Raw genomic sequence first — 26,892 nt, forward strand, 5'->3', positions numbered from 1 at the left:
ACACTTGAAGTGACTTCACAGAGCTCCTGTGTCCCGTGGGCCATAGATTGAGAGCCAAGGTCTACACAAATGTTTTAAGTACCTCCATCATAAACAACTCTACAAAGAATACATATAATACTGACAAGGTATTTAGTAATTAACAATTCAGAAGGAAACAGGAGATATTTTGAAGATGACATAAATGAAATAGAACCTGCCGTGCATTTTGGTTGTACAATCATAATAATATGCCTGTGTGTGTTTAATTATTCTTGCTTATGCACAAGTCCAAGATCTGGACGTCCAATATCCACAATGATCTAAAATCTGGACCTCAAAGCTACCACCAACCATTTTTGTTTTAAGACTATTTTCCCCCTTGGTATGCTTTATGCATGCGCATTTGATTGCCCCCCCCCTCATAATAAAACATGTGTCTCGATTCTTAATCTCACTTTAGAACTAAATAAAATACAGTCAAAAGTCGTTAATCCAGAATCGTCGGGACTTCGGTGATTCCGGATTATCAATTTTTCCGGATTATAGATCATCAGTTTAAATCTCGTAAGATGGCATGCAGAAATTCTAAAATTAAAAATATGAAACCGTAATTTATGAAATAAAGAACAATTATGATCTGAAAGGTATCAAAATTTACAGAAAAAAAAAAAGCTTAATATTTATTTGTTTACTTTATTAAACATTTCTTTCAATGTAAGTTGTTTAAGTTGCTTCATTTTATGTGATAATACTTTCTCTTTAATTCTATAAACAGACATAACTTCTTGTTCAGTTACAAAGTTCCGCTGTTCAAGTCCCGTTAATTGCTGTGCCGAGAATACCGACTAACTTGTCAATCGAAATTTTTTCGTTTTCACTAACCTCTCTGTCACATTCTTCATGTCTTTATCCATTTTTTGCAGCAATTCCACTTTTTGTTTGTTGAACATCGAAACATACTTTCGTTTTGTAGATCCTTTGGAAGTTCCAGCATCGGAAATTCTATTTGACATAATCGAAAGTTCAAGTTTACTTTTATAAAATTGCTCTTACAGTCTGCAAAAAATAATAAGCGTTATCCAATTTGAAGATTAAGGAACAACGCAATCATTAACTGAAATAGATAATTAGATAATTTTAGCTTACACCGTCCATTATACATTAAACACGCAGGCGAAAACGTATTCTGCACTTGTGCACACGCATATGCGCAGTAGTCAAGATCGTACGTGCACGCATAAAATGCTTGTGCGCATGTCCCAACGCGGCACATGTGCAGAAAGTTTTTAGCTTTGAGGTCCGGATTATGGGTGTCCGAATTAACGACTTTTGACTGTACCTTATTATTCAAGAAATAATTATTTTAGCAAAAATCTGTGTGATCAATAATTTGACTCGGTAGCTGCATATCTGCTTAGCATAATATCTCAATCCGAAACATTCTACAAAGAAAAATTGTTGATTTTATACCAACTAATATTCTATATCCTTGACGCCAACCTGGTAAATCATTTTTTATTATATTTTTCTTTCATCACTGTAGGTTTATCAAGACATGACAATTTGAGTAATGACTCATGCAGTGATGCCTATACATTTTTTTGTGCTAGTTATTGAATAATGAAGAGTATGGTAATCTTTTCTGTTGACACTACGCTTGGTGCTGATTACAGATTTAAGTTAAATGCACTATGAAATGTTGACGAGCAAAGATTTAACAAAATTTACTTTTTATATGCTAAAAATAGATTTTGTTAATGAGACCAAAAGATTAAATACTGCTATTTGAATAAAGAATAACTGGTTTGTTTTTCACATAAAGCTAGACCCTGTGCCACTGCATGTGTGCATGGGTGGCACAATTTCAGGAAAAAGAGTAGTTCACGGAAGTTTTTCATTACGATGGCAATGGCCCAATCATCAATTGATTACGGTGAAATCTGTAGTATGGTTCTAGATCCAGAAAATACTGCTACCGATAGTGAAGAAAGTGGCAGAAAAGTTATCAAAACAAAGCTACTTAAACAATTCACATTGAAAGAAATGTTTAATAAAGTAAACATATAAATATTAAGCTTTTTTTGTAAATTTTGATCATAAATACTTCATTATTTCATATTTTTAATTTTATAATTTCTACATGCCATCTTACTAGATTTAAATCGATGATCTAATATCTGAAAAATCCCAAATCCAGGATGGCCGAAGTCTCGAGTCGGGATCTTGGACTTGCCTAACAATTCAGAAGGAAGCAGGAGATGTTTTGAAGATGACATAAATGAAATAGAAGCTGCCATGCATTTTGGTTGTACAATTGTAATAATATGCCTATGTGTGTTTAACTATTCTTGCTTGATATTACACATAATCTTCAGATGATATTATTGTGGTTCTTCGCATGTTCTTTCTCCTTCGCAAGGGCCAAAAAACATGACAAAGCACAATATAAAAAAATTTAAGAGTGAGTGAGTGATTATGGCGCAAAAACCAGAGATGATTATGACGCGCCAAAAAAAATTTAAGCACTTGTGTCAAATTATTATTTTTTTACACATATTAAGTTGACACGAGTGCTTAATTTTTTTTACACATCTGTACAACTTTTCTGATCACATTTGTATTTTTTCTGCATTCTCACGACAATTAATTTCAAGGACATAAAAATGGACAATTTTGGAGGACGGAAGCAAGAAAAAGAATGTAATATGTCTGAGATGAAATCCTTGTTCAGAATTGCTTATTAACTTTATTTTTATTAATAACATTCTAATTCAGAAACTTGAAATTATAATTGGCTGTAGTGTTATGTCAATGCAGTGCATCATTTATTTTAAGCAAGAATCTTATGACATGGATGAATTTTAAAACAGCACACTTTATATAGCAATTTATTACCAACAATAACTATTTTTATGACACAAAGCAGAAACAACCGACTTAAAATAGGGAGTTACAGGACTATATCAAATTTAAGTCTGAATTTTGATCAACATATTTTTTATCGTATGTTCATCTGGAAAGTTCAGTGGTTCTTCTAGTTATTTTGTTATTGCTGATGCAAAGAGACCTTGATCGAAGCAGATGTTGAAATACATTTTTTTCTGCCCATGTTTTACATTATTCTAGCATGTGCTGTGGGATAATTTTGTTTCAGTGTCATGCTACAAATAGAAAATTCAAAAGTTCATTTTTGTCATATTAGGCTCTTTTATTTTAAAAAAGAAAAAAATACTATTCAAACTGCTCATAAAATTTACGCTGTATATGGACAATTGCTGTTTTTGATAATACAGTCTAAAGATGTTTTGAGAAGTTTAAGAATGGAAATTTCAGCCTCGAAAATGATACCCATTCTGGATAACCATCTTCTACACAGAAGGACCTATTTAAAATAAGCTATCACTGAAAATCCATGTTATAAAGTTCAGAAGCTTTCAAAATATTCCAAAAAGTACAGTACATGATTATTTGAAGATGACTGGGTATGTAAACTGCTATGATGTTATACATCATACTTTAACAGAGAATATGCTTGCTCAAGTTTTGACATGTAATTCTTTGCTGGAAAGAAACAAAGTAGCTCCTTTATTGAAATGGCACAGGTGACAATATGAAATGGATTCTATACAGTAATGTTATATAAAAAAAGGTCAAAGCATAAGCCAGATGAATTTCCTTTAAGAGGAAGAATCGTGAAGGGGCTGCATCTCCATAAAGTAATACTACCTTGTGTATGGTGAGATTACAAAGGAATTATATACTATGAAATGTTGCCATCACATAACACTGTTCCCATATAGCAGTTTTAAATGCAGAAATCGAAGCAAAGTGCCCATAACTCCCCATATTCCGACGAATGTCAGATAAAGACTTACTGAGTGAGTTGGCTAGGATGTTTCGTGCCCCCATCACCACCATATTCACCAAACCTTTTCCTCTCAGAATTTCATCTCTAAAGGTCACTATATAATTCTCTGAACACCCCAAAGTTTGCTTCTTGGATGATTATCAAACAGTAACTCAAGAACTTCTTCATGAATAAACCAAAAGACTTTTTTTAAATATAAATTTTTCAGCTTTTAACCCTCTCAGCATTACGGACGGATTATTTTGTCAGCTTTTGTTGAATCAGAAAGCGTTTCAAATGATTTTTTCTGCCTTGAAATCATTGAGGATGGAATATTCTGTACTGTCATTCCCTTCGACCTCCTGTCGTGCTTAATTTGTAGTGGGGAAACAGCGATCATTAGAGAAAGATGTTACAATGGGAGGGTCATAATTGATTAAAAATACTGTATTTTTTAAAATTATTATAACAGTTCACAAAAAGAGTTACTTCAATATATATTTTGAATAATTGTTCTGAAATAAAAATGAGATTTTTGAAAGAGTTCAAAAACTTATAATTCCATTTCAAACTAATGCATCATTTATATGTTTGTATCGAAATTCATTTAATTGTCTGAATGTGAAATATGGAAATTTTATTATTGAAATATGAGGACAAGGTGCGATTCCTTAAAGAAAAATTTGTTCTACTCTTCTGATTTCTTGTCTAAAACAAACTACAGAGAAACTTCCTTGGCATGATACGAAAATCATTCGCAAATAATATCGTATTTGATTAAATCACTTTTTGGCGTTGATAAAATAAAGTACTGAAAGTACATCAAATCGTATGATGCATTTTTTACCCTAAGCAAAATACTTCCATTTTACTGAAAGTGTTATTGAATAAAAAGGTCCTACCGATATTTGATTATGAATATTTTACTGTTATGAAGATGTGTTTATTTCCAAATTTCGAAACGGTTGGGGCATAAAATTCTCAGCAGCTAAGAGTAAATATTTATGAAAAATAGTTGTTCGTAGAAAAGAAATGTAAATAGCTTTTTATAAAATCATCACAAGCATTATACGAAGATGGAAAAAATATGATGGTGATCTGGGTGATGCAAAAAATTTCGAAAAAGGAAATAAGAATTTCCGATTATTTGTCTATATCAAGATTTAAAACGACACAATTAGATGCTCAGCTAAAGATAGACAATTCTAACTTTCATGGAAGACTTTGTATGGGAAAAAAATTTGTTATTTACGACTATGGTTAATTAAAACAAAGGAGGGCTGTATCTGTATGGGAAGGGATGCCTTCTTGGAAGATTTTTTAAAGAAAACTGGCTTGTATTCATGTTACAAGTGAGAAAACTCAATTTCAGATCAAACTACTAGTGTTCAATGACGTTACTGCTCAGCCGCTAGAGTACGTTATTTATGACTAAGGACTGATGAGCTATGTTAAATTAGGTACTGATTACCATTTATTTTAAAATTCTTTAGTTAATACTTACGATTGGGGTTTTACTAAAAAGGCCAATGTATTCATGTATTTCTTGAAATCAGTTTTCACATCTTATTAACATTTTATGTGCAGTTTTTATGGCACTCTTCCTTCACGTTCACTCAAATAATTTCCCAGCCTAAGAACAAAATAGAACTATTTAAAATTTAATATCCATGCTTCGTTTGAAATATTTCTCTTTGGTTTGGTTTACTTGAAAAAGCGCTCGAATGCTATTTTCCAAAGGAAGGATGCCTTCATGGAGAACTGTCTAAGAGAATACCCATGTTCAGCAATTTTACTGCTTGGCCGTTGGTAGGCGTATCACCTTTTGAGATAATTATCATAATATGTTTTAATAGGCATCAATAACAATCAATGCTTACTATTGTGATTTAAATTTCCAGTGATGTTAATCTCGTAATTAATACTCTTGGCTCTGTGCCTAAGAGCAGTAAAGCTTCAAATGAGGGCTTTTTTAAGTGGAACTGGCTCATATTTCCGTAATTAATACAAATGTGGTAATATTATTCTTGTCACTGCCAATGATTCCAATCGTACGATTTGGTATTCACTTTTAGAGCAAAAATACATTGAGAAAGAAATCAATTTGGGGACAAATATAAAAGAATTGATGAAATAAGTATTATACAAAAGCAAAATTCTTTTATATCTGGGTCATTTGTTACCATTTACTTTGTGTTTTAATATCTTTTCATATTTTATTTCAGTATTACTTTATTAGTTCTTAAATACACTCATGTCCATAAATTAAGGATAATTCGGAGTCACGCGGAAATCGAACTCTAAAATAAATATATCACCTGTAAAATCACTACACACATCTTCAAGAATCATATGCGAATTTCAGGAAGTAACCAGATGACACCGATGGTACGTCACAATGACGAGAGTGTAAGAGAGTGATATATAACGAATACAGGCAAAGAAGTAAAATTGTTCGCAGGCGCTTTATAAGCATTTCAGTGCAATAACCGAATAGTTATGACACAAAGGACGCATTTGGATGATTTTTTACGTGGTAGAATTATCGGCCGTCTGGAATGTGGGCGTACCCAACTGGAAGTATCAGACGAACTTGGAATTGCCCAGAGTGTCATCTCCAGTCTTTGGCAACGATTCCAAGATGATGGTAATGTGAGTAGACGTTACAGCACAGGTCGCCCCAGAGTTACAACGCCGAATGAGGACCGGTATTTGGCAGTTACTGCCAAAAGAAACAGGCGGAGCACAGCCTCAGACCTGTCTCGTCAGCTCTCTTCAGCCACTGTTACTACAATTTCTAGGCAGACCGTGTACAGACGCTTAGGGCAGATTGGTCTATATGCTGGTAGACCTGTCAGATGCGTTCCACTTACTGCAACTCACTGTTGCCTGCGGTTAGCCTGGAGTAGAGAGCATGCATTGTGGACACCGCAACAGTGGGCTTGTGTGATGTTTTCCGACGAGTCCAGGTTTAGCTTGCAGTCTGATTCTCGCCGGACTTTCATATGGAGAACTCCATGTACCCGTTACCACCAAGAAAACATCATTGAACGACACTGTTACAGTGGTGACGGAGTGCTCGTTTGGGGTGGAATTATTCTGGGTTCCAGAACTGACCTGCATGTTCAAATTGGAACCATGACATGCCAAATCTATCGGGATGTCATTATGGAACAACATATACGTTTGTTTCGGGATGCCATGGGCGCACAATTTGTGTTTATGGATGACAACGCCCGTCCTCACTGTGCAAACATCGTAAGCGAATGGCTTCAGTCGAAGGATATCACCCGTATAGACTGGGCAGCATTCTCACCGGACTTGAATCCAGTAGAGCAAGTGTGGAACATGCTTGGCCGACAAGTTGCTGCCCGTCAACCTCCTCTTACAAATCTACCGGAACTTCGGAGAGCATTACTTTTTAAGTGGTGTAATATCTCTCAAGATCAGATCGATAATTTGATACTCAGCATGCCTAGGCGTTGTACGGACTGTATTGCATCGTCTGGGAGACATATAACGTATTAACAAGCATACCAACCATGTAATATTGGTTTTTTGTGATTAGGGTTTTTTTGTTATTTGCTCCAGGGAGAAAAAAATCGCTAATGTTTTTAATAATATCAAACATATAACATCTTTTTTTGCTCTTTACCTTTTGTTTAATGAATAAGCTTTACAAATAAGTCAAATTTGGTTTGCTTCTAACTCTTCCTTTGCCTGATTTTGCATTATCCTTAATTTATGGACATAAGTGTATTTTGTAAAATGTGAAAAATTTGTGAAATTCATATTTTCTTTCAATTCTAAATATAATTTTCTTTCCCAGTTCTAAAAATGTATTCTTGGTATTATAGAGTAACAAAAAGAGATAGTATTCACTTAATTAATATGCAAGTATTGTTAATTAAAGTGCATTTTGGTAATAGATTCCTGATAGTTGAAATGTACACATGCTTCAAAAAGATTGAACGACTAAACAATTTTTTCACTGTTCTGGGCAGAACCATGGTTCCAATTTATAATAAATAGATAAAAATAAAATAGTCTTCCACACAACAATAGTTTTAGACTCATTTTATTACAAATGTATGAAGCAAATTTCTTTTCGTTCTGCAAAAGAAATAAATACGTCAATGAATAATATGTTTTTCAGTGTACTATTAGAATAAGAAATCCATACTCGTCTGATTCAAATTAACTGATATATATTTTTAGTCAAAATTTTGCAGGAAAGATTTCAAATATTACTTTCAAGCACTAACTACACAGAAGTTGCATTTTTAAGTTTTTAAACGCTGTTTTCGATCATTTCAGCATCTTTTATAAGTGCTACGAACTGTCTTATTTCTTTAAATTTTCTTTAGCAAGGTAAAGAACAAACACATTAAGTGGCACTTTTTCTGTGCATTTGGTGAAATGACGTATTAAAAGCATTGTTTATTTAATACAGTACAAAGTCCATAATCCGGACTCGTCGGGACTTCGGCGATTATTGATTAAGAGTTTTTCTGGATTATAGGTCATCAATTTAAATCTGGTAAAATGGCATGCAGCAATTCTACAATTAAAAATATAAAACCGTACTTTAGGAGATAAAGAGCAATTATGATCTAAAGGGTATCAAAATTTACAAAAGAAAAAAAAAGGAAAAGCTTAATACAGTATTAAAGTCTTTAATCCGGACGTCCATAATCCAGACCTCAAAGCTCCAAACTTTCTGTGCATGCATAATGTTTACACATGCACATAATACCTTTACGCATGCACGTTTAACGTATAACGGACGGTATAAGCTAGGCTAAAATTATCTCATTATCTAATTCAGTTAATGTTGCAGATTGAGTTGTTCCTTAATCTTCTAATTGGATCTGGCTTATTATTTTTTGCACACTGTTAGAGCAATTTTATAAAAAGTAAATTATAACTTTTGATTATGTCAAAAAAAGTTTCCGTTTCCAGAGATCTACAGAGCGAAAGCATGTTTCGATGTCCATTAAACAAAAATTGGAATTGCTGCAAAAAAAATGGATAAAGGCATGAAGAAAGTGACAATGAGGTTACTGAAAACGAAAAAATTTCGATTGACAAGTTAGTCAATTACAGGACTTGAACAGCAGAACTTTGTAACTGAACAAGAAATTATGTCTGTTTATAGAATTAAAGAGAAAGTATTAGCACAAAAAATGAAGCAACTTAAACAACTCACATTGAAAGAAATGTTTAATAAAGTAAACAAATAAATATTAAGCTTTTTTTTTTTTTTTTTGTAAATTTTGATACCCTTTACATCATAATTGCTCGTTATTTCATAAATTATGGTTTCATATTTTTAATTTTATAATTTCTGCATGCCATCTTACCAGATTTAAATTGATGATCTATAATCTGGAAAAATCCCTAATCTGGAATCGAAGTCCCGGCGAGTCCGGATTAAAGACTTTGTACTGTATTTATTTATTTACTTTATTAAACATTTCTTTCAATGTAAGTTATTTAAGTTGCTTCGTTTTTTGTGCTAAACGCGCATGCGTAAACATTACACGTGCATGCGTAAAGCATGCAAAAAAAAGTTTGTGGCTTTGAGGTCTGGATTATAGATCATTTCGGATAATGGGCGTCCATATTACAGACTTCGTACTGTATAAATATTTGCCTGTTATTTTATGAAATAGAGTGTCTTGAGCCCATTCAAATACCCTGTAGAATTTTAACAAATTATTTTATAGGATATAAATATGCACATGCTTTTTATGAAATATGCAAACCTCATGCAAAATCCAATTCTGTTTTATTAAAATTAAGGATTATGAAATTTATTTTAATATAAATATATTACTGTACATAAAGAAATCTGCAGGCATCTTTATTCCCATTATTTTTCTATTATTATCATCTCAAAAAAATAATAACAGTATTTATCTTATAATAAGCTAATTAGATTAGTTTAAAAATACGACCTGTGAAACTTTTTATCCTCCTTGCTTCAGTTATTCTTATAACAGTTAAGCACTTTCTTTAACTTGATATAAGTTACATTTTTTTAAATACTTTTTTAAAACATTTTATAAAAAATAAGAAAATAATGCTAGCGCAAAATATTTGGTTGAAAAGTTATGTAAACCTGGGTTCAGTACCCAAAAAATAAATACAAAATGAAAACAGATTTTATAATAGGACCAAACGGGCAATTTGTTTCGTTTACAGACACATATATGTTTCGTGAGCATTTGGGTTAACACCACTTTGGGCTAAAAATACTTAGAAACAGCATATCGTTAGAATTTCCGATACACAGGCTCGCAGGCTGTAGAGAAAAATGTTTTATTCCTTATAGTGTTGCCATTGCTTGCTTTGAAACTGTTGAGTTTTTTAATCAAAAATCCGTTAAAGTTTTACAGAATATGAAAGACAATAAAAACATATTCCAGATCCTAAATTCGGGCTTCCAAGTGTCCTCGTTCGGGTGGAGGACTATGTGATCCAAAATGCGATGACTCTAAGTAACGTTTTTCCGCAATGCAAAAAACAAACATACGTTCATGTAAATTCTCATTATTTAGTTTCTTTAAATAAATACAGGGCGATAATATTTGGTGGCAGCATTTTGAAAAGTGATTCGGGCAATTAAAGCGATTTGACGCAAAATGCCGTTTCGAGATTAATAGCCCTTCTGTACTAACACTCATTTGGACTTTAAAAAGGAATTACAAAATTAAAAACATTAAAATAAAATTCAGAAGCTTTCAGATTTTATATTATGCCCAAAGGGACTTTTTTTGACACTGTGTGTTACCTTTATTTATTAAATACCATGTTCTTCACAATTAAAGAACGTAAATTCCAATTCAACAGCAATATTATAAAATATTTAAAAACAGCATATCTTTAGAATTTCCGATAAACAGCCTTGCACACTGGAGATAAAAATATTTTATTCATTACAGTGTCACCAATGCTCGCTTTGAAACTGTTGAGTTTCCTAATCAAAAATTCGTCAAAGTTTTACAAAATATGAAAGAGATAATAAAACAAATTCGAACTTAAAAATTCCAGTTTCCAGTGTGCATATTCGAGTGAAGGATTACATTATTTTTAATTTGATGGCTCTAGGTACTGCATTTTTAATAATGCAAGACATATATTCATGAAGACTCTTAATTATTTAATTTCTTTAAATATAATACAGGACGATAATATTTGGTGGCAAAAACTTAAAAGTTGATTCACCATTTATAGTGAAATGCTATAAAATGCTGTTTTGAGACTAGTAGCCCATCTGTCCTAGCACCCCCTTTCGGGGGTTAAAAAAAAACTACAAGTTTGAAAAACGAATTTGTTATATTATGCACATATTTATTATAAAATTGAAGCATTTTGCAGAAGATTTTCCTACAAAATTGTAGTCGCAGAAATGCGTTCTTACATTTGGTTGAACGTCTTTCTCTTACGATACTGAGAAAAGTTTAGCCTCTATTTCTAAAAACAGATCAAGTATTTTCAAATAGTGTGCATGTTGAAAAGAAGCGGTAATGTAAAACGAGTAGAAGAAAGAATAGGATATGCATTGAAAATTAGAGAAGAAACGATAATAATTCAAAGGCAATGTGCATTGTCATTCTACGTATTATATATGGCACCTTTGATGAAAAAGACTTCTTTTCCATTATCCAGGAGAGTCAGTATGCCACTATTATCTGTTCGTATAACTTGGCTCACACTGTAAAATTTAGAACGATGCGAAAAAAAATTCGAAAGTGCAGTTTACATTTAAATTTTTCCAATATCAACATTACCTGCTAATATTAAAATTAGCTAACTACAGAGCACAAGAAATATAGTAAGACTAGAATTCTCTTATTACGGTTATCGAGTTTAGTACTGTATGCGAATAAAATTTTTGAATTGGTTTCATCTAGTTGAATCTTGCTAATAGCTGAATGATAAAACACTTGCTAATAGTTTGATTTAGGTTCAAACATAGGTGAATGGATTGACTGCATCATAGAAGTTTTGTGCAAAGTCAATTTCCCCTAGAAAGCCCTTCACGTTGGCAGCCCTGGTATGTTTGTAATAAGTAGCTCTCCTATGTTCTGCAATATCCAAATAATATAAACTATTTTTTTATTGAAAATTAATAAATTGCACAGTTTGTTTTGTAAAAAGAAAAAAAAGTATCTTGTTGAATTTTAGTTTCTTAGAGGAAAGAAGAAAAAAAGATTATATATTTATTTCTAACTGAGCCAGCCAGCCATGTGAACAAAACTTAATTTTGCTTCTTTTAGTTGTAGTAGAAATGTATTGTGCATTTTGGTGAATAAAAAGGGTTATATTCTTCAGTTTTGCCTTAGAATGTCTGTTTTGTATTTTGTGTTACGGAAATCAAAATCTTAAATTTTTTTGCTGCAAACCGTAGATGGGGAAAACATTCTCTGTATAAAAAAATAGCAGTCACACATGTATGTAATAATAAAAAAATATGAGCATATAGGCAGCAAACCTGTTGCCAAGACTTTCTTAAATATTCAGATAGATTGTGATCATATTATCTCAGGTATTCATTGAAATTAGTTGAATTTCTGTTGCAAAGCTTATTACTTCAGTGCATGTTTTATATAATTTCTAATATTCGCACTTTCAGCATGTATATTCTTGAACACATAAATATTCTTGAGAAAAACCTAACTGAAAGAAGATTAATCTAATCATGATCAGTTCTGCACAATTTTATTTTAAAATATGTTATCATTTGTATTTTTTCTTTTCATATTTCAAAACTTTAACCATTTACACCCTTTAAAAATAACTGCATATTATTATAGGGAAAAATGAAATTTAAGAATGTATAGAATTTTGGGAAATCTTAATTCATTATATCAAAAACCAAATTATAAATACAAATATTTATAAAACTTTATGTTTCTGCATTAGGTAACTACACTGAAAGTAATACTGGTAGAAAATATTTAGTAAAACTATGCATTGCTTCTATTTAACTATAATATTTTGAAAAAAATATTTTCAATTTTCCAACTGCACATACAAAACTTATATTCAATAAAACGTATCAAGAGCGTTGGCCCATCAACAAACGAGCAATAAAGTCTCGGAACACAGATAATTCGAGTTTCGGCGAACGAGCTCACTGCGTAGGTGCTTTCTTTGTTTTCCCCACGTGCAACGTGTATATGAGACAGTTTCACTCAGAAATTCCTCCATGAAGGCATCTCTACCCTTAGGCAGGTAACCTTCGAGTGCTTTGCCATAGTCAAATTAAATAAAATTTTAAAAATAATAAAGCATCATGAGCATTAGACTAGAGTCTCTGTTTAATTCTTTCTATATATATATATATACAGAAAGAGAAAGAATTAAAGCTATAGAGATTAATAAAACCATAAGAATCAATATGTCAAAATCCGATGTCTTTTTTCATTAATTTTAACTTTTCAATGCAGGAATTTCTAAGAGCACCTGTTTATTTGCTCTTAGCCCTACCCCCCCCCAAAAAAATAAGTAGTGGAATAGTAAAATATAGTGATATTTTCTTAAATTTTAAAGAAAACAATATCATTATGACACAATTAATAAACTCTCGGCTTTCCTTACTCATGGCTATACACAAAAGCGGAAAATTGCATGACAAAAACTTAGATGTTTGTAATTATGATTAGCAAATGAACAAGTATTTTACTCCATGTTTAGTTAATTAGTTCTGCCATTATATCAAGTAAATTGTGAAATATTATTTATATCCATAGCTTCAAATAAACTCTGGATCAAAAATACCCGAAGTTGCAAATAAAATAAGAAATTTTCTAAGTTAACAAGATATTTTACTTCATTAAAAAAAGTAAACTATCTTGGGAACTATCGAAAATCATATTGTTTTAGTGAGAAAATATTCCTTTTATCCTAACAAGCAATCGTATATAAGAGGTAAATTCAATAACTAAAGTGAAGGGTATTATTAGAAACAAAAAATTATTTTGATATTATTGCCGTATGCATATTGATTTCCATAAAATTTAAATATATACATAGATACAAACATAAAAATGAAAGTTTATGAAGGGAAAAAAAATAAACATTTACTTTTTTTTTTTTTTTTTTTTTTGTCTTGAAGTCTTGATTTTCAATTTCCCTCAAAATTTTCATTTGATAACAAAATTCATAGCGTAAAGCGAACAGTTGCTGTTACAAGGTCAGATCGCTTTCTAAGCATTCTACTTCTTGAAAACTCCCGAAGAGCAAAGTTCTAACAGTGATTGATACTTTCAGAGCCTATACTAATCACTTGATCTGGATGATTCTCACAAGGTGTAGGGGGGTAAAGAAAAACTGCTTAACGCTTTTGGTGGAAACAGTGACAGAAAACTTCCTCGCTTTTGAAGCACTTCTTTGACAAAGCTGCTGACGCTTTACAAAACAATACCTTATCTCTTTCAAAACCTTGGGAGGGTTAAAAATGGCAAAATGGCATAGAACAAAATGATGCTTGTGTGATTTAATGAAATTTTTATTTTTTTCCTACTGCTTTATTTGTACTTATTATGGGGAGGAGGAAACCTCAGAAGTATTCAGATATAATTATACAGTAACAAACCGAGTACTTCAAAACTTTTTATGACAAACTGCCTCCCAATACAGTGATGGTTGCAAACCTCACTTGGGATACCTCTAATAAATAAATAGGTAATATAAAATAATCTTTCTAAGTATGTAAAAACATCTATGCATAATTTAAAATAAAAAAAAAAAAAAAAAAAAAAACTAAAATACTCACCTTTAAACAACATTAAACTACAAAACATAAAACTCAAATTTTTACTATAAACAGATTATTAATAGAAGTATAATCTTACTGAGAATTCTGCTCCATTTTCAGTAAGCACTTTCTTGAAAGCATCAAATGTATCATTTTTGTTGGCCAGGTCAATTATAAATTCAGCTGCAATTAGACAAATTTTTTTTTTTCAGTGATGAGTATTTTTGATTATAAAAAAAAATTAAAATGCTAAAATCTGTTATGTTTTGATAGAAACCTAAAGTTACGAATACTTCATTAAATATAAAAATAAAAAATTGACATTTTCCCATACGCAGTATTGAACGTATATTTACAGAGTTAAACAAAAGCAAACTTACATATAAAACTCCGTCAAGCTTTTTTATGACTATAAAATATGACCTAATTATTCCAATCTAAAATGATAATAAATATCAATAATTACTCGCAAGAAAAACTAACTCTCCAGTGTTTTGTAAGAATTCCCATACTTGATCTATTCCTGTTATAATATATATTTATCGAATGAGATTACAACTGAAAATTTCATACTGTTATTAATTTTGCATATATGTAAATAATTTTAGTGAACTTATATGTGAAATAGTAGTAGCTCTTGTACAATGTAACATGAAATACTTCAAAAAAGCAAAGATCTGCTGAAAAAATAATGTTATAGAACCAAGTCCATTTAATATTGAAAAAAATGCCATGCTGGCGATGGTTTTGGCAACTACTTTTTGTTACCAAATTCAGAGACAAATAACCAAAAGTCGCCAAACTTGGTGACATTTTGTTTCTACCTCTATACAGTCAAAAGTCTTTAAACCAGACTCGTCGGGACTTTGGCGATTCCGGATTATCGGTTTTTCTGGATTATAGATCATCAGTTTAAATCTGGTAATATGGCATGCAGAAATTATAAAATTAAAAATATGAAACTGTAATTTAAGAAATAAAGAGCAATTATGATCTAAAGGGTATCAAAATTTACAAAAAAAAAAAAAAAAAAAGCTTAATATTTATTTGTTTCCTTTATTAAACATTTCTTTCAACGTGCGCATGCGTAAAGCATATATTACACATAGTTGAAATTAGAAAATTGCAACCAGAAAACTATTTGATGTGTATTAGTGATATTTATAATGACGAGGAATTTGATTTAAATCATATCAAAGACGGAGTACTTCGATATGAAATACTACATTTAGTAAGGAATTATAAGCCGAATAAAATAAAAACATCTGCCCTGAAGATAAGGATAGAGCTGACAGATCAACTTCCAGTTCATTGCGTGCCACAACGTCCCCACCCTCTGCAGAGCAGCGTGAAATTGACAAACAGATTTCGGAATGGTTAAAGAAACAAAGGATATGCCATTTATCCATATTTTGCAGCAATTCCACTTTTTGTTTGATGGACATCGAAACATGCTTTTGCTTTGTAGATCCTTTGGCAGCTCCAGAATCGGAAATCCTTTTTGGCATAATCGAAAGTTCAAGCTTACTTTTATAAAATTGCTCTAACAGTCTGCAAAAAACAATAAGCCGGATCCAATTAGAAGATTAAGGAACGCAATCTGCAACATTAACTGAAATAGATAATTAGATAATTTTAGCTTAGCTCATACCGTCCGTTATACATTAAATGCACATGCGTAAAGATATTATGCACATGCATAGACGCATTATGCGTTTACGCATGCGCAGAAAGTTTGTAGCTTTGAGGTCCAGATTATGGACGCCCGGATTAAAGACTTTTGACTGTACCTAAAAATGACACAAGGAAAAATATAATTTTCTTCATTTGAGCAAATAAGAATATTAATATGCATCTTTCAACATATTGATAACTTAGAAATAATTCTAGAGTTCACCATCACATACGAGACAATGCTAGCTGCAATGTACTTGCACCGAAACAAACTACAAGATCATGTAAAGCCATTTGGGAGTTTAAACTTTTTTTAGTACTCTTCTGAGACCGAATTCAGAAATGTATTTATGGATGTGTTTATGTATGCATGTAAATATGTGCATACACATATATGTGTGTGTGTGTACATACATGCATACTTACATAGAGTTCTGAATCTGGTCCTGATAACAGAAGAGAAACTTTTTTTTTCCCCCAGTAATACCCAAAGCATTCGGTAAACATTTCAGTAAACTATGATGGCTAAAACAAAAGCAGAAGCCAACATAAGAAGTAGATTATTCTTCTAACCAGCTTTTACTCTATTATAGCTAAAGCCTTACCTATCAGCACAAAAGAGGAAAAAGTTAAAATTATCCTTTATTTTGGTACTTTTTCTTTATATGGGTGCTAAGGGGGGGAAACTGTAAGTGTGTAGTAACATGCTGAAGATAGCAATAACGTGATCAGCTAAGCTATTTTGGTTTTATAAGTGAAACTGAGCCAAATAATCACATGTTATGATCCGCGGCACTTTATTAAAGCAGCACAAAACATAATATGATAGACGACAAATGACTAAAAGCACTTTATACAGGGAAAATTAAGAATGGATTTCACAATCTGGGACCACACTCTGAAATTACTACAGGATAAACGAATTCTTCACAGATAAATTTGGTAAAAGTAATTATGAAATGATGTTGTGTTTTACCTATTATGATAGACTAAAATGGTGCTGTAACTTTAGGTCTTGCTGAGAAAAAATAGGTGCCAGATCTCGCGCTTGGTTTGAAGGTTCATACTTATTGCTGTAGAATTTATCTACTGTTGATGCCATGAACTGACCTCAATTCAGTTTTGTACTATGCAATTAAAAATGAATCACAATACAGTGATCAACTGGAACAATTATATGCAGGAGATTCATACTCATGCCTTGTTATGTAGACTTAAAGTTAAACTTGGTGCAAATAACAGAACAGTAGAAGTTGACCAAAGTCTTTTAACAAGAAGAAAGAGTAACATTGAACGTGATTTTCCTCCACAGTGGTTTTTGAGGAATATGTAGAGAACAAAGGAATGTTTTTTGTAGCCATTTCAGATCACTCCGCAAAAACTTAATCTGGGATGATTCAAAAAAATGTCATAGACAGTAGTAATTTTTTTTTTTTTTTTTGATTTCTGGAAAGCATACAAAACAGGGTTCGAAAGAAGCAGGACATGATCATCTCGCAATTACCCACAGATACAATTTCATTGTTTTAAACACTGGATGTCATATGCAAACAGTTAAAAGAATGTGGGACAGTGCAAAATTGTGTAATAAACACCAATGTGGCACCTCATGTCATAGCCTTGAATCATATTTATTACAGTTTATGTGGTGATGATTACATAAAAAAATGAAATTTCAAAATTCCAAAGTTATTTTCAAAAATGTTGCCCCATTTAAATTATGTTCATGGCCCCATTTAAATTATATTTCATTTATAATGTACTAATATTGTTATAATAAAAATATTTTGTTTTTTCATGATGCCCATATAATAGAAAAGTACCTTGAGTTTTTAAGATGGAAATTTACCATCTAGTAATTATATAGCTTCTGCAAAAGATTGCTTGATTAGAATCAGCCATAAATATGCTAAAAAATAACTAATTTCTGGTACTATTTTCACTATTAAAGGTTGTTCGTTCATCCACATAAGAATCCATTTTATTTACATTTAAAAAGTTAGTTAAAATTAGTATCATATAATAACATTCTCCATTTAAAAGACACAGCAGAATTTCCTGCAAACAGATGATTTCAAATTACTAAACATGCATATGCAGTATTTTTTTTCCCCACCCTCCATTGAAGAGACACAATAGAATTTCCTATGTATGGCTGATTTCAAATTACTAAACATGCAAACGCAGAATATTTTTTAACCAAAAATATATTCAACTGCACATCAAGGATTTTATGACACAGTACTTTAGTATTTTAAATTATAATAATTATCTGCTGTTAATACTATTATGGTATTGACATATTATGGAGTCAACCATGAAACTGTCACCAAACATAGCAATTTATTGCCAGTCGTGGATAAGCATGATGTTGCAAAATGCTCATAATATATATGCTTTTAATTAAGACACAATAACACGCCAAATAAATACTAATTCAGAAGTCAAACAACAAAAATCAGCGTAATATTTTCAAAATTTTTACAGGACTAGTTTCGATGGTTTTACCGAACCACCATCCTCAGCTGCAAAACCGCAAAATGTATAGACAGTGGTGGCCAAAATTGTGGACAGTTTTGGAAATTTTTATGTTTTCGCGATTTTACAGCTGAAGATGATAGTTCGGTAAAACCATTCAAACTAGTCCTGTAAAAATTTTGAAAATATTACGCCCAAATTAATATATGCTTTTGTTTAATTTAACACTGATTGATTCTTTATAAGCCACTTTTGTTTTTACAAACAAGAATATAAATTAACTATTATTGGTGTACGTTATTCTTGCATTTTGAAAAAAATCATTAAAATGTCAAACACTTTTTATTTTTACTTGTTGAATTTGTATTTGTCATTTATATAAGTAAATAAACAGTGATGTATGAGGCTTTCTTAAGTAATGAGATATTAGTTCCTTTAGAATTTGCATGAACGATTCACGTAACTTCGACCTGATCGCCACTGACTTTTATGGTTTGATGACAGCCAACTTTCACGGTCAACAGGATATTATGTAAGCATCATTACAATTAATGTCAACATTACATTCCTATGCTTACATGAATACAATTTTTGTTGTGATCAGTGATATTATCAGGGCTGCGGAACGAGTAGGAAAAACGACCGACTCCGACTCTCTCATATATATACAGTGGTGGCCAAAATTGTGGACACTTTTGGAAATTTTTATGTTTTTGAACTTTGTATGCTTATAGAAAACATTACGTTTCACAAAATGCAAACTGGTATATATCATTTTAAAGACAATTTATTACTGAATTCAATACAAAACACAAAATTCAATTATTTTCAATACAAAAAACGTTAAGCGATAATAGTTATCGATATACATTAGATAGTGATTATTGCAGTGAGTTATCAGTACTTAGTAGGGTACCCTTTATTTTTGATTACAGCTTCACATCGACATTTCATTGAGCTAACAAGAGTTTTAAGCTCTTCTTTCGTTATTACATGATGCCAGGAAACAACTATAGACTCAATTAGTTCCCTTTTATTTGATGAGCGCCTCATTCAGATAAGAGTTTTCAAACGGTGCCACAAATTTTCGATACGATTGAGGTCAGTACTGTTTCCTGGCCATGACAACAATTTAATGCTCTTTGTACGGAACCACTCTTTCGATATTTTGGCTGTGTGGCAAGAAGCAGAATCCTGCTGAAAAATAAACGAAGCATTGTTGGGAAAGAGATCTCCGATGGAAGGTAGAAGTTTTGGTTCTAAAATAGTGTCAATGTATTTTCTGGCATTCAGTGTCCCATCGATGACATGAAGGCGACCAATACCATCTGCTGACATGCATGACCAAATCATAGCACTAACTGGGTTCTTCACAGTTGCTTGAATGCAGTCAGGATGTAGTTCTCCTATTCTGCGTCTTACATATTTTCGCCCATCACTACCGAATGATATCTTAGTTTCATCACTCCACATAACTTGTGACCACTGATCATCTGTCCAATTAATGTGTTCCTTTGCCCACTGTAGTCTTTTTCTTTTTTCGTTGCTGAAAATTAAGATAAGGCTTTTTTCGTGGAATTCTACCTCTCACTCCAACATCTGTTAATCTTCTCCTGATTGTTCTTGAACTGACAGAAACACCAGCATCATTCAGATTACTTCTGATGGCCGCTGATGACATTTTTCTATCTTGGAGACATAGTCTTTTTATTCTTCTGTCATCAATAGATGTGGTGCACCTTTTACGGTCTTTTCCTTCTTTGTTTTTATTGAATTTGTCTCCTGATATCGTAAACAAAACTTTCAGACTCCAGATGTAGTCACTGAACCACCCACCTGTCTTGCAATTTCAGCATAGGAAATACCACTTTCTCGTAACACAATAATATTACATCTCTTTCTAGGTGTCCAATCTACTCTTTTATTTGATGTCATTGCTTCTTGACTAAATATTAAAAATTTTGACAAAAATTCCTACTTGTAATTGCAGTGTACAAGAAACAGGTCCTCCTTCTACAGAACAAAGCAAAATAATGAATTGTTTCAAGTGTAAACATGATGTCAGCTTCTACTGGCAGTTACTAACATTTGATTGGTTCTCAGAACAAGAACAGTGATTGGCCAGGAAAGCTAGACATTACAAACAACTTCATAACTGTGTTTTTTATTTATATTAAAGTACAGTAACTTTTTTTGTATTGCAAATAATTGAATTTTGTGTTTTGCATTGAATTCAGTAATAAATTCTCTTTAAAATGATATATACAAGTTTGCATTTTGCGAAACGTAACATTTTTTATAAGCATACAAAGTTCAAAAACATAAAAATTTCCAAAACTGTCCACAATTTTGGCCACCACTGGCTTATTTTTTTTTAATATAAAAGGAGTAATAGATGCTACAGAAAAAATTAATGGCATAGCAAATTATTTATATTAATTATCATTTATTAGGAAATGGGGAAATGGATAAACTGACATTAGTTATTTCTAAAAAACAGTGCAACTTTGGCAAGATCTTTTTTGTTGGAGGGCCATAGATCCGATTTGATAAACTTCAAAGCTGAGAAGAGTCTTTTCACACTAGCCTGCGTAGGAGGAAGAGCTGTTATTGTTAGGGGTACTTCTTTTAACTTTTCATGATCATTTTTATAAGTTCTTGCAAGCGCAATCATATTTCTCTATTTCTTCAAAGGCCATGTAGAAATCTTATTTGTACTTTTTTCATTTTTATATCCAAAGGGGCTGATCTTTAGAATATGGTAACTGGTAGCTTGGCGACATTTTGGAGGTGATAAAGGTTACTACCTGGGACTTTGGTAATAATGTGAGCAGTACTCAGTTCCGATTACGCATTATTTTGTGTGAGGGAAATGAGAGATCATGGGATATGTCATGTGATATTAATGGACGAATTATGGTTCTTTAATCGAAAAAGGGGGGAATTTGGAAAAATATCTGTGGCTGTATATTATTTTGTATTAAGCTTCATTGTGTGTTGTGTGAAGTAGGGTTGAATAATTTTGGGATTGTATGGCGCTGTCTAAAGAGAATTCTAGATTTTTAATGCGTTTGTGTGATAATTCAAAAGAATTGGTTGAATGGTGCATGAGTGTAGGTTTAATTGCGGATAAGTATGAATGTCCAAAATGTGGGAGTGAAATGAGATTGTGTGAAAGGAAGGATATTACTGATAAGTTTGAATGGCGGTGCAAGAAATCTGGTGAAAATGGACATTTTGTGAAACGGAGTGTAAGGAAGGGTACGTGGTTTGCTGAAAGTCGTTTGAGTATGGGTGAGATTTTATTGATTTCTTATTATTGGGTGAATAGATTGCCAGTTGACTATTGGATTTCGGATTTAGAAATTAGCAGTAGGACTGCAGCTGATTGGAATTCTTTTTGTAGGGAAGCGTGCGTGGAATTTTGCAAAAATGATATGGGTATGCTTGGTGGTATGAATGTTATTGTGGAAATTGATGAGAGTAAGTTTGGGAAGCGGAAGTATCAGAGAGGTAGGAGAGTGGAAGGAAAATGGGTGTTTGGTGGGATTGAAAGGGGTAGTAATAAATGTTTTTTTTAAGGTTGTGCGAGATAGAAGTAAAGATTGTTTATTAAGTTTTATAAAAGAATATATTCTACTGGGTACTATAATTGTTTCAGATTGCTGGAAATCGTATGAATGTTTGGAAGATGAAGGTTTTAAATATCTTGCTGTGAACCACAAATATTATTTTAAAGATCCGGAAACAGGTGCACATACCAATACAATAGAGGGCACGTGGAGTGCAATAAAAAGCGCCATTCCGAGGCATTGTGATAAAGAGAATTTTGCTTTTTATTTAGCGGAGGAAAAATTTGCACAAAAAATCGTTCAATAATTTCATTGAATCCATAATAAATGTGTATCCACCATGTAAGCAAGATTCTGAAGAACATTGTTCTAAATGTAAGGTGGAAGTAAAGTAATTTGGTATTATTGGGAAAATTGTTATTAGCAATGATTTAGTTTAAAGTAATTAGGATTGTAAGCTAATTTTTATTAATTTAATGTATGTGATTTATATTTTAAGTAGTGTTTTTGAATTTAATTATATTTTAATTAAATGATAGTTATTTTGTGAATTTTATGTTTGTAGGAATTTGGTATATGTTTTAATTGAAGTAAACGTGCATGGAAATAATTTAAATATTTGACACTAAGTATTTGTAATGTTTGCGGTATGAATTCATTGGTGACGTTTATAATATAATGGATGATTTAGAGGTAAAAGTTTTTGGATATTTTATTTATTTTATATGTGGAAATGTTCACATTTGGAAAGGGTATATACTTTTTCGCGATCAGGTAATTTCATATGTTCTTTTTACCGGGTTTAAAGATTGAGAAAATTGTCATGTGTTTTCGTGAAATTTTTCTAATTTATGAGAAAAAAGCAGTGTACATGGATATAGTGAAGAGTGTGCGCAATGCCATTTTTGTGTAATTCTGGGATGTTTTTTTAAGTAAAAATAAGTCGACGTGTACATGGTTTATGTGTATGTGTTATTTTGAAAAACGCGTAAGGAGTATGGTATTGTGCACTTTTTCCCAATTTTGCAGTGAATATTTGTCATGATTAAGCAGTTTTGTTAGATAAAATTTCTAGCTTAAGTGTAATTCGGCTAGTAGATTGTTGGAAGAAGTGTTCAGTAGATAAAAAGAAAAGAAACATGTCTTTACTTCGTGAAGACAAAATGGCAGCGGGAAAAAAATAATAGAGGGTTGCTGTAGGAGAGTTGGTCGCCGAAAAATCGCCAAGTTACCATAATCTAAAGATCAACCTCTAAAGGCTCTTGGTTATTTATTTTCATTCGTTTTGCCTTAGCTTTTTCAATATTATCCAAATATTTTTCAAAATCTAATTCATCAGTGGAAGAGGATGATAGAGACTCAGTTGCAATATCTGCAGTTTGACTTTCCTGATTTGAATACTCCAGTTGTTCTGAGAATAATTTCATTTTTAATGAAAATTCATAGATGTCTTTCTTTGCCTTTTTAATTTGTTCGTTACACAAGAATATTCAGTGTTTCGGATCTACATATATTGAACCCAGCAAGATTTCACTGTCTAGCCAACTAGTTTCATTTTTCTTCATTGAAGAAATTCTTTTTGCAATAAACCCTCCATTTTAGAAAGAACAAACATCCCATTCTTCCATTCTCGCCTCCTGTCAATTCTTCAGATTGCAGTTTTTTAGCTATATACGGTCTAGAAAGAAGAGTTTCCAATTCTGCAAGATCATTCTAAAGTCCTTCTGTTAGTGAAACATTATGGTTATCTACATCTTCTAAAAAAGTTCTTAATTCTAACAACCTCTTTATCATCAAATATGCATTTCTCTTTATCGCATTGCTTGATCAATAATTGCTCCTTTTCCTGCTCACTTTCTAAGAATGGCATCAATTTTGGGAGTTCTTGCTGCTAACCTAAATTTAACAGTGAAATTTGTAACTAAATGAATCAGTTTAACCACTTATGGAAAATGTCCCATTCATCCTCCCTTATATTTATTTATTAATATGTCAATAAAATAGAAAATAACTATTTGTTAATGTATATTGTCCATAAATAAAAATAGTAACTCAGTTTGTCATTATTTTTTTTTTTTTTTTTTTTCAATTCATTTTAATTTCATTTCAAATTCAAACTGTCCAACAAAAACTGGAGTCAGAGTCGACTCTTTTTTAGTGACTCCAGCTCCGACTCCGACTCCACAACCCCGGATATTTCAAATAATTTTGCTTTATTACTGCTTTCTCAATTACTTGGAAGAGCAAGAGTGCCCTCCTGCCCTTCCAAGTAATCAATAAGTTTGCTGAGGGGCAAGTTATGCTTTGAAAGGTCATGGATCTGAAAAAAAAAAAAGAAAAGAAAATTCATGAAAAATAAAGTTCTAACAGGCTATTTTATGCATGTTCAAACTCCATGATCTTGTTCAGTTTCTTTTACTGTTATTTAACACAAGCTTTAATTTAGTTTCTTAATTTCTAACAATATTTATCTTTTATTTTGATTTCTGATTAAGTTTAAAGATACTTTTCCATTATGCACCTGCCACTCTTTTTGGCATACGTGAAAGAGAATTTAAGCATATAATCTAGAGCCAATGATAGCACCATCTGAGGACTGTGTGTGTGCAAACGTTAATTAAACGCACACACCCGTACAGTTTTAAAATAGTACTGCCAAAATGATTTGGCAAGTGCATAATGGAAAAGTAGCAATTTACTTAACTGAATGACTTCAGATTTCTCCAGATTATGCTGCTTTCATATGTAGATAAAGACTTAACATTTTTCTTTTAATGATAACTTTAGTCATTCATGTTGTCTGTGCTATTAACTACCTTCAGATCAATCGTAATTTTGCATGAACCATGAACATGTTGGTCTAAAGTACAAGATCTCCTGTACAAGTAAATTCTAAAAACATTACCTTACACAAAATCAGAAGCAATTTACTGTCATAGCATCATAAAATATAAACCAATGCTTAAAATTACCTGAATCTGTTACACATTTAGCAAATTATATGTGCAAGATATGTCTACAAATCTAAGATTTCGACTACATAGTCATACTCTGAAATTTAAATTATAGAGAAGATTTTACTTGTCATTTCAAGGCTTTATGAATCTTCACACGCTAAAACTTATTGCTACGTACCCAAATCCTTGTCATTAATCCCCAAATGATTTTCTAATTCTGTGCATATTTTTGACACTAAAGAAAGATACTCCAATCTTCTAATTTCTTCCATATTTACACTCGCTCATGGTATCACAATTCCAGTGTTGCCAAATATTACTACTCAAAAGAATTAAATAAATAAAAAAATCAAAATTAATTTTTAAAAAAATCCCTTTTAAAAAAACAGGTGACAAGAATAATTCAAAGCAAAAAATTAAAAATGCAAAAAGAGGTAATTTTCATTTTATTCCTTTTCTCTAGATAAAAAATCAAATTTAAGCTCTCATTCAATTGAAACACCGATGATCCCTCAAATATCGATCGTTACATCCGACATTAACGAGTGTAAACGAGTGATTTTTCGTATTCCATTGAAAACACCGGTCACATTAAATACATACTTGATCCTAGCTTTCCCCTTGTACGAAATTTCTCCATAGATTGCCCCAAAAGAGTCTCATTTTCCCTCCAGTTTCGTATTACATTGTGATGTGAACCGTGATTGATATGACAAATTACGTGCAAGTAAACCGTATTTTTGTGTTTGCAAAGCTAGAAATTATAAATCGGCTATTATTCATCTAAATGAAATGAATATGTAATTTGAAAACAGACTGTTTGGGAAATCTTCCAGTAGTATTTCAAGATTATCTGAAAACGTTTCATTCAAAATGATTCCAGGAATTTCCTCCCAAAAGAACTATTCGGGTTTCGTAATCATCATAGCACATTACCAACTTCCAAACGTTATCAACATTATCACTAAAGGCTACAACTGCAGGCTTCCTACCGGTGCCATATTCCTTGATATCGCGAAAGCTTTTGACAGATATGGCATCGCGGCCTCATTTACAAATGAATCACTCTCAATTTTCGAGATCATTTTATTCGCTTAATTGCCTCTTTTCTCAGCAACAGAACATTCAGAATCAAAATTGGAACTACTTTCTCAACTACCAGAGTAATCAAAGCTGGTGTCCTACAGGGGTCGGCACTTTCACCGTATCTTTTAAATATTTATACGCAAGACATCCCTAAAGACCCTTTTGTTCATTTGGCACTCTTTGCCGATGACACTGCCATACTTACTGAAGCCTGCACAACAATCGCCGTAAGAAACCAACTCCAAAACTATCTCATAAAACTGGAAAAATGGCTCACACTTTGGAAGATTAAAATTAACACTGATAAAACCAAGGCAACATTTTTCCGTAAGGAAAGCGTGAACTATTACCCTACACCTCCTGAAATATTTGGCGAAGAAATAGACTGGATTAATGAAACCAAATACCTTGGAGTCACCCTGAATCAAAAACTTAAATTCAGAATCCACTTCCGCTGAGTAGCACAAAAATTTAAAATCACTTCAGCTACTATGGGACCTCTTCTTGGTAGAAGAAGCAACTTATCTA

At 32.0% G+C, this 26,892-nt stretch overlaps 1 protein-coding gene across 1 annotated transcript in view; it reads right to left on the reverse strand.

The window, feature by feature from the left end:
* pea (ATP-dependent RNA helicase pea) overlaps positions 1–25,590 on the reverse strand; it is a 159,788-nt gene extending 134,198 nt beyond the window's left edge. Inside the window, exons 1-2 of the mRNA XM_085820150.1 lie at positions 25,457–25,590; positions 14,695–14,780 (exon numbers count right to left, since the gene is read on the reverse strand). Of these exons, the coding sequence (XP_085676276.1) occupies positions 14,695–14,780; positions 25,457–25,550 (180 nt within the window). The 5' untranslated portion in view covers positions 25,551–25,590. The remainder of the gene's footprint in view (positions 1–14,694; positions 14,781–25,456) is intronic.
* Between the last annotated feature and the right edge of the window lie 1,302 nt (positions 25,591–26,892).

This window comes from Stegodyphus dumicola, chromosome 7, assembly GCF_044657685.1.
Source record: "Stegodyphus dumicola isolate Sdum_Otavi_A_Nest chromosome 7, ASM4465768v1".
NCBI lineage: Eukaryota > Metazoa > Arthropoda > Arachnida > Araneae > Eresidae > Stegodyphus > Stegodyphus dumicola.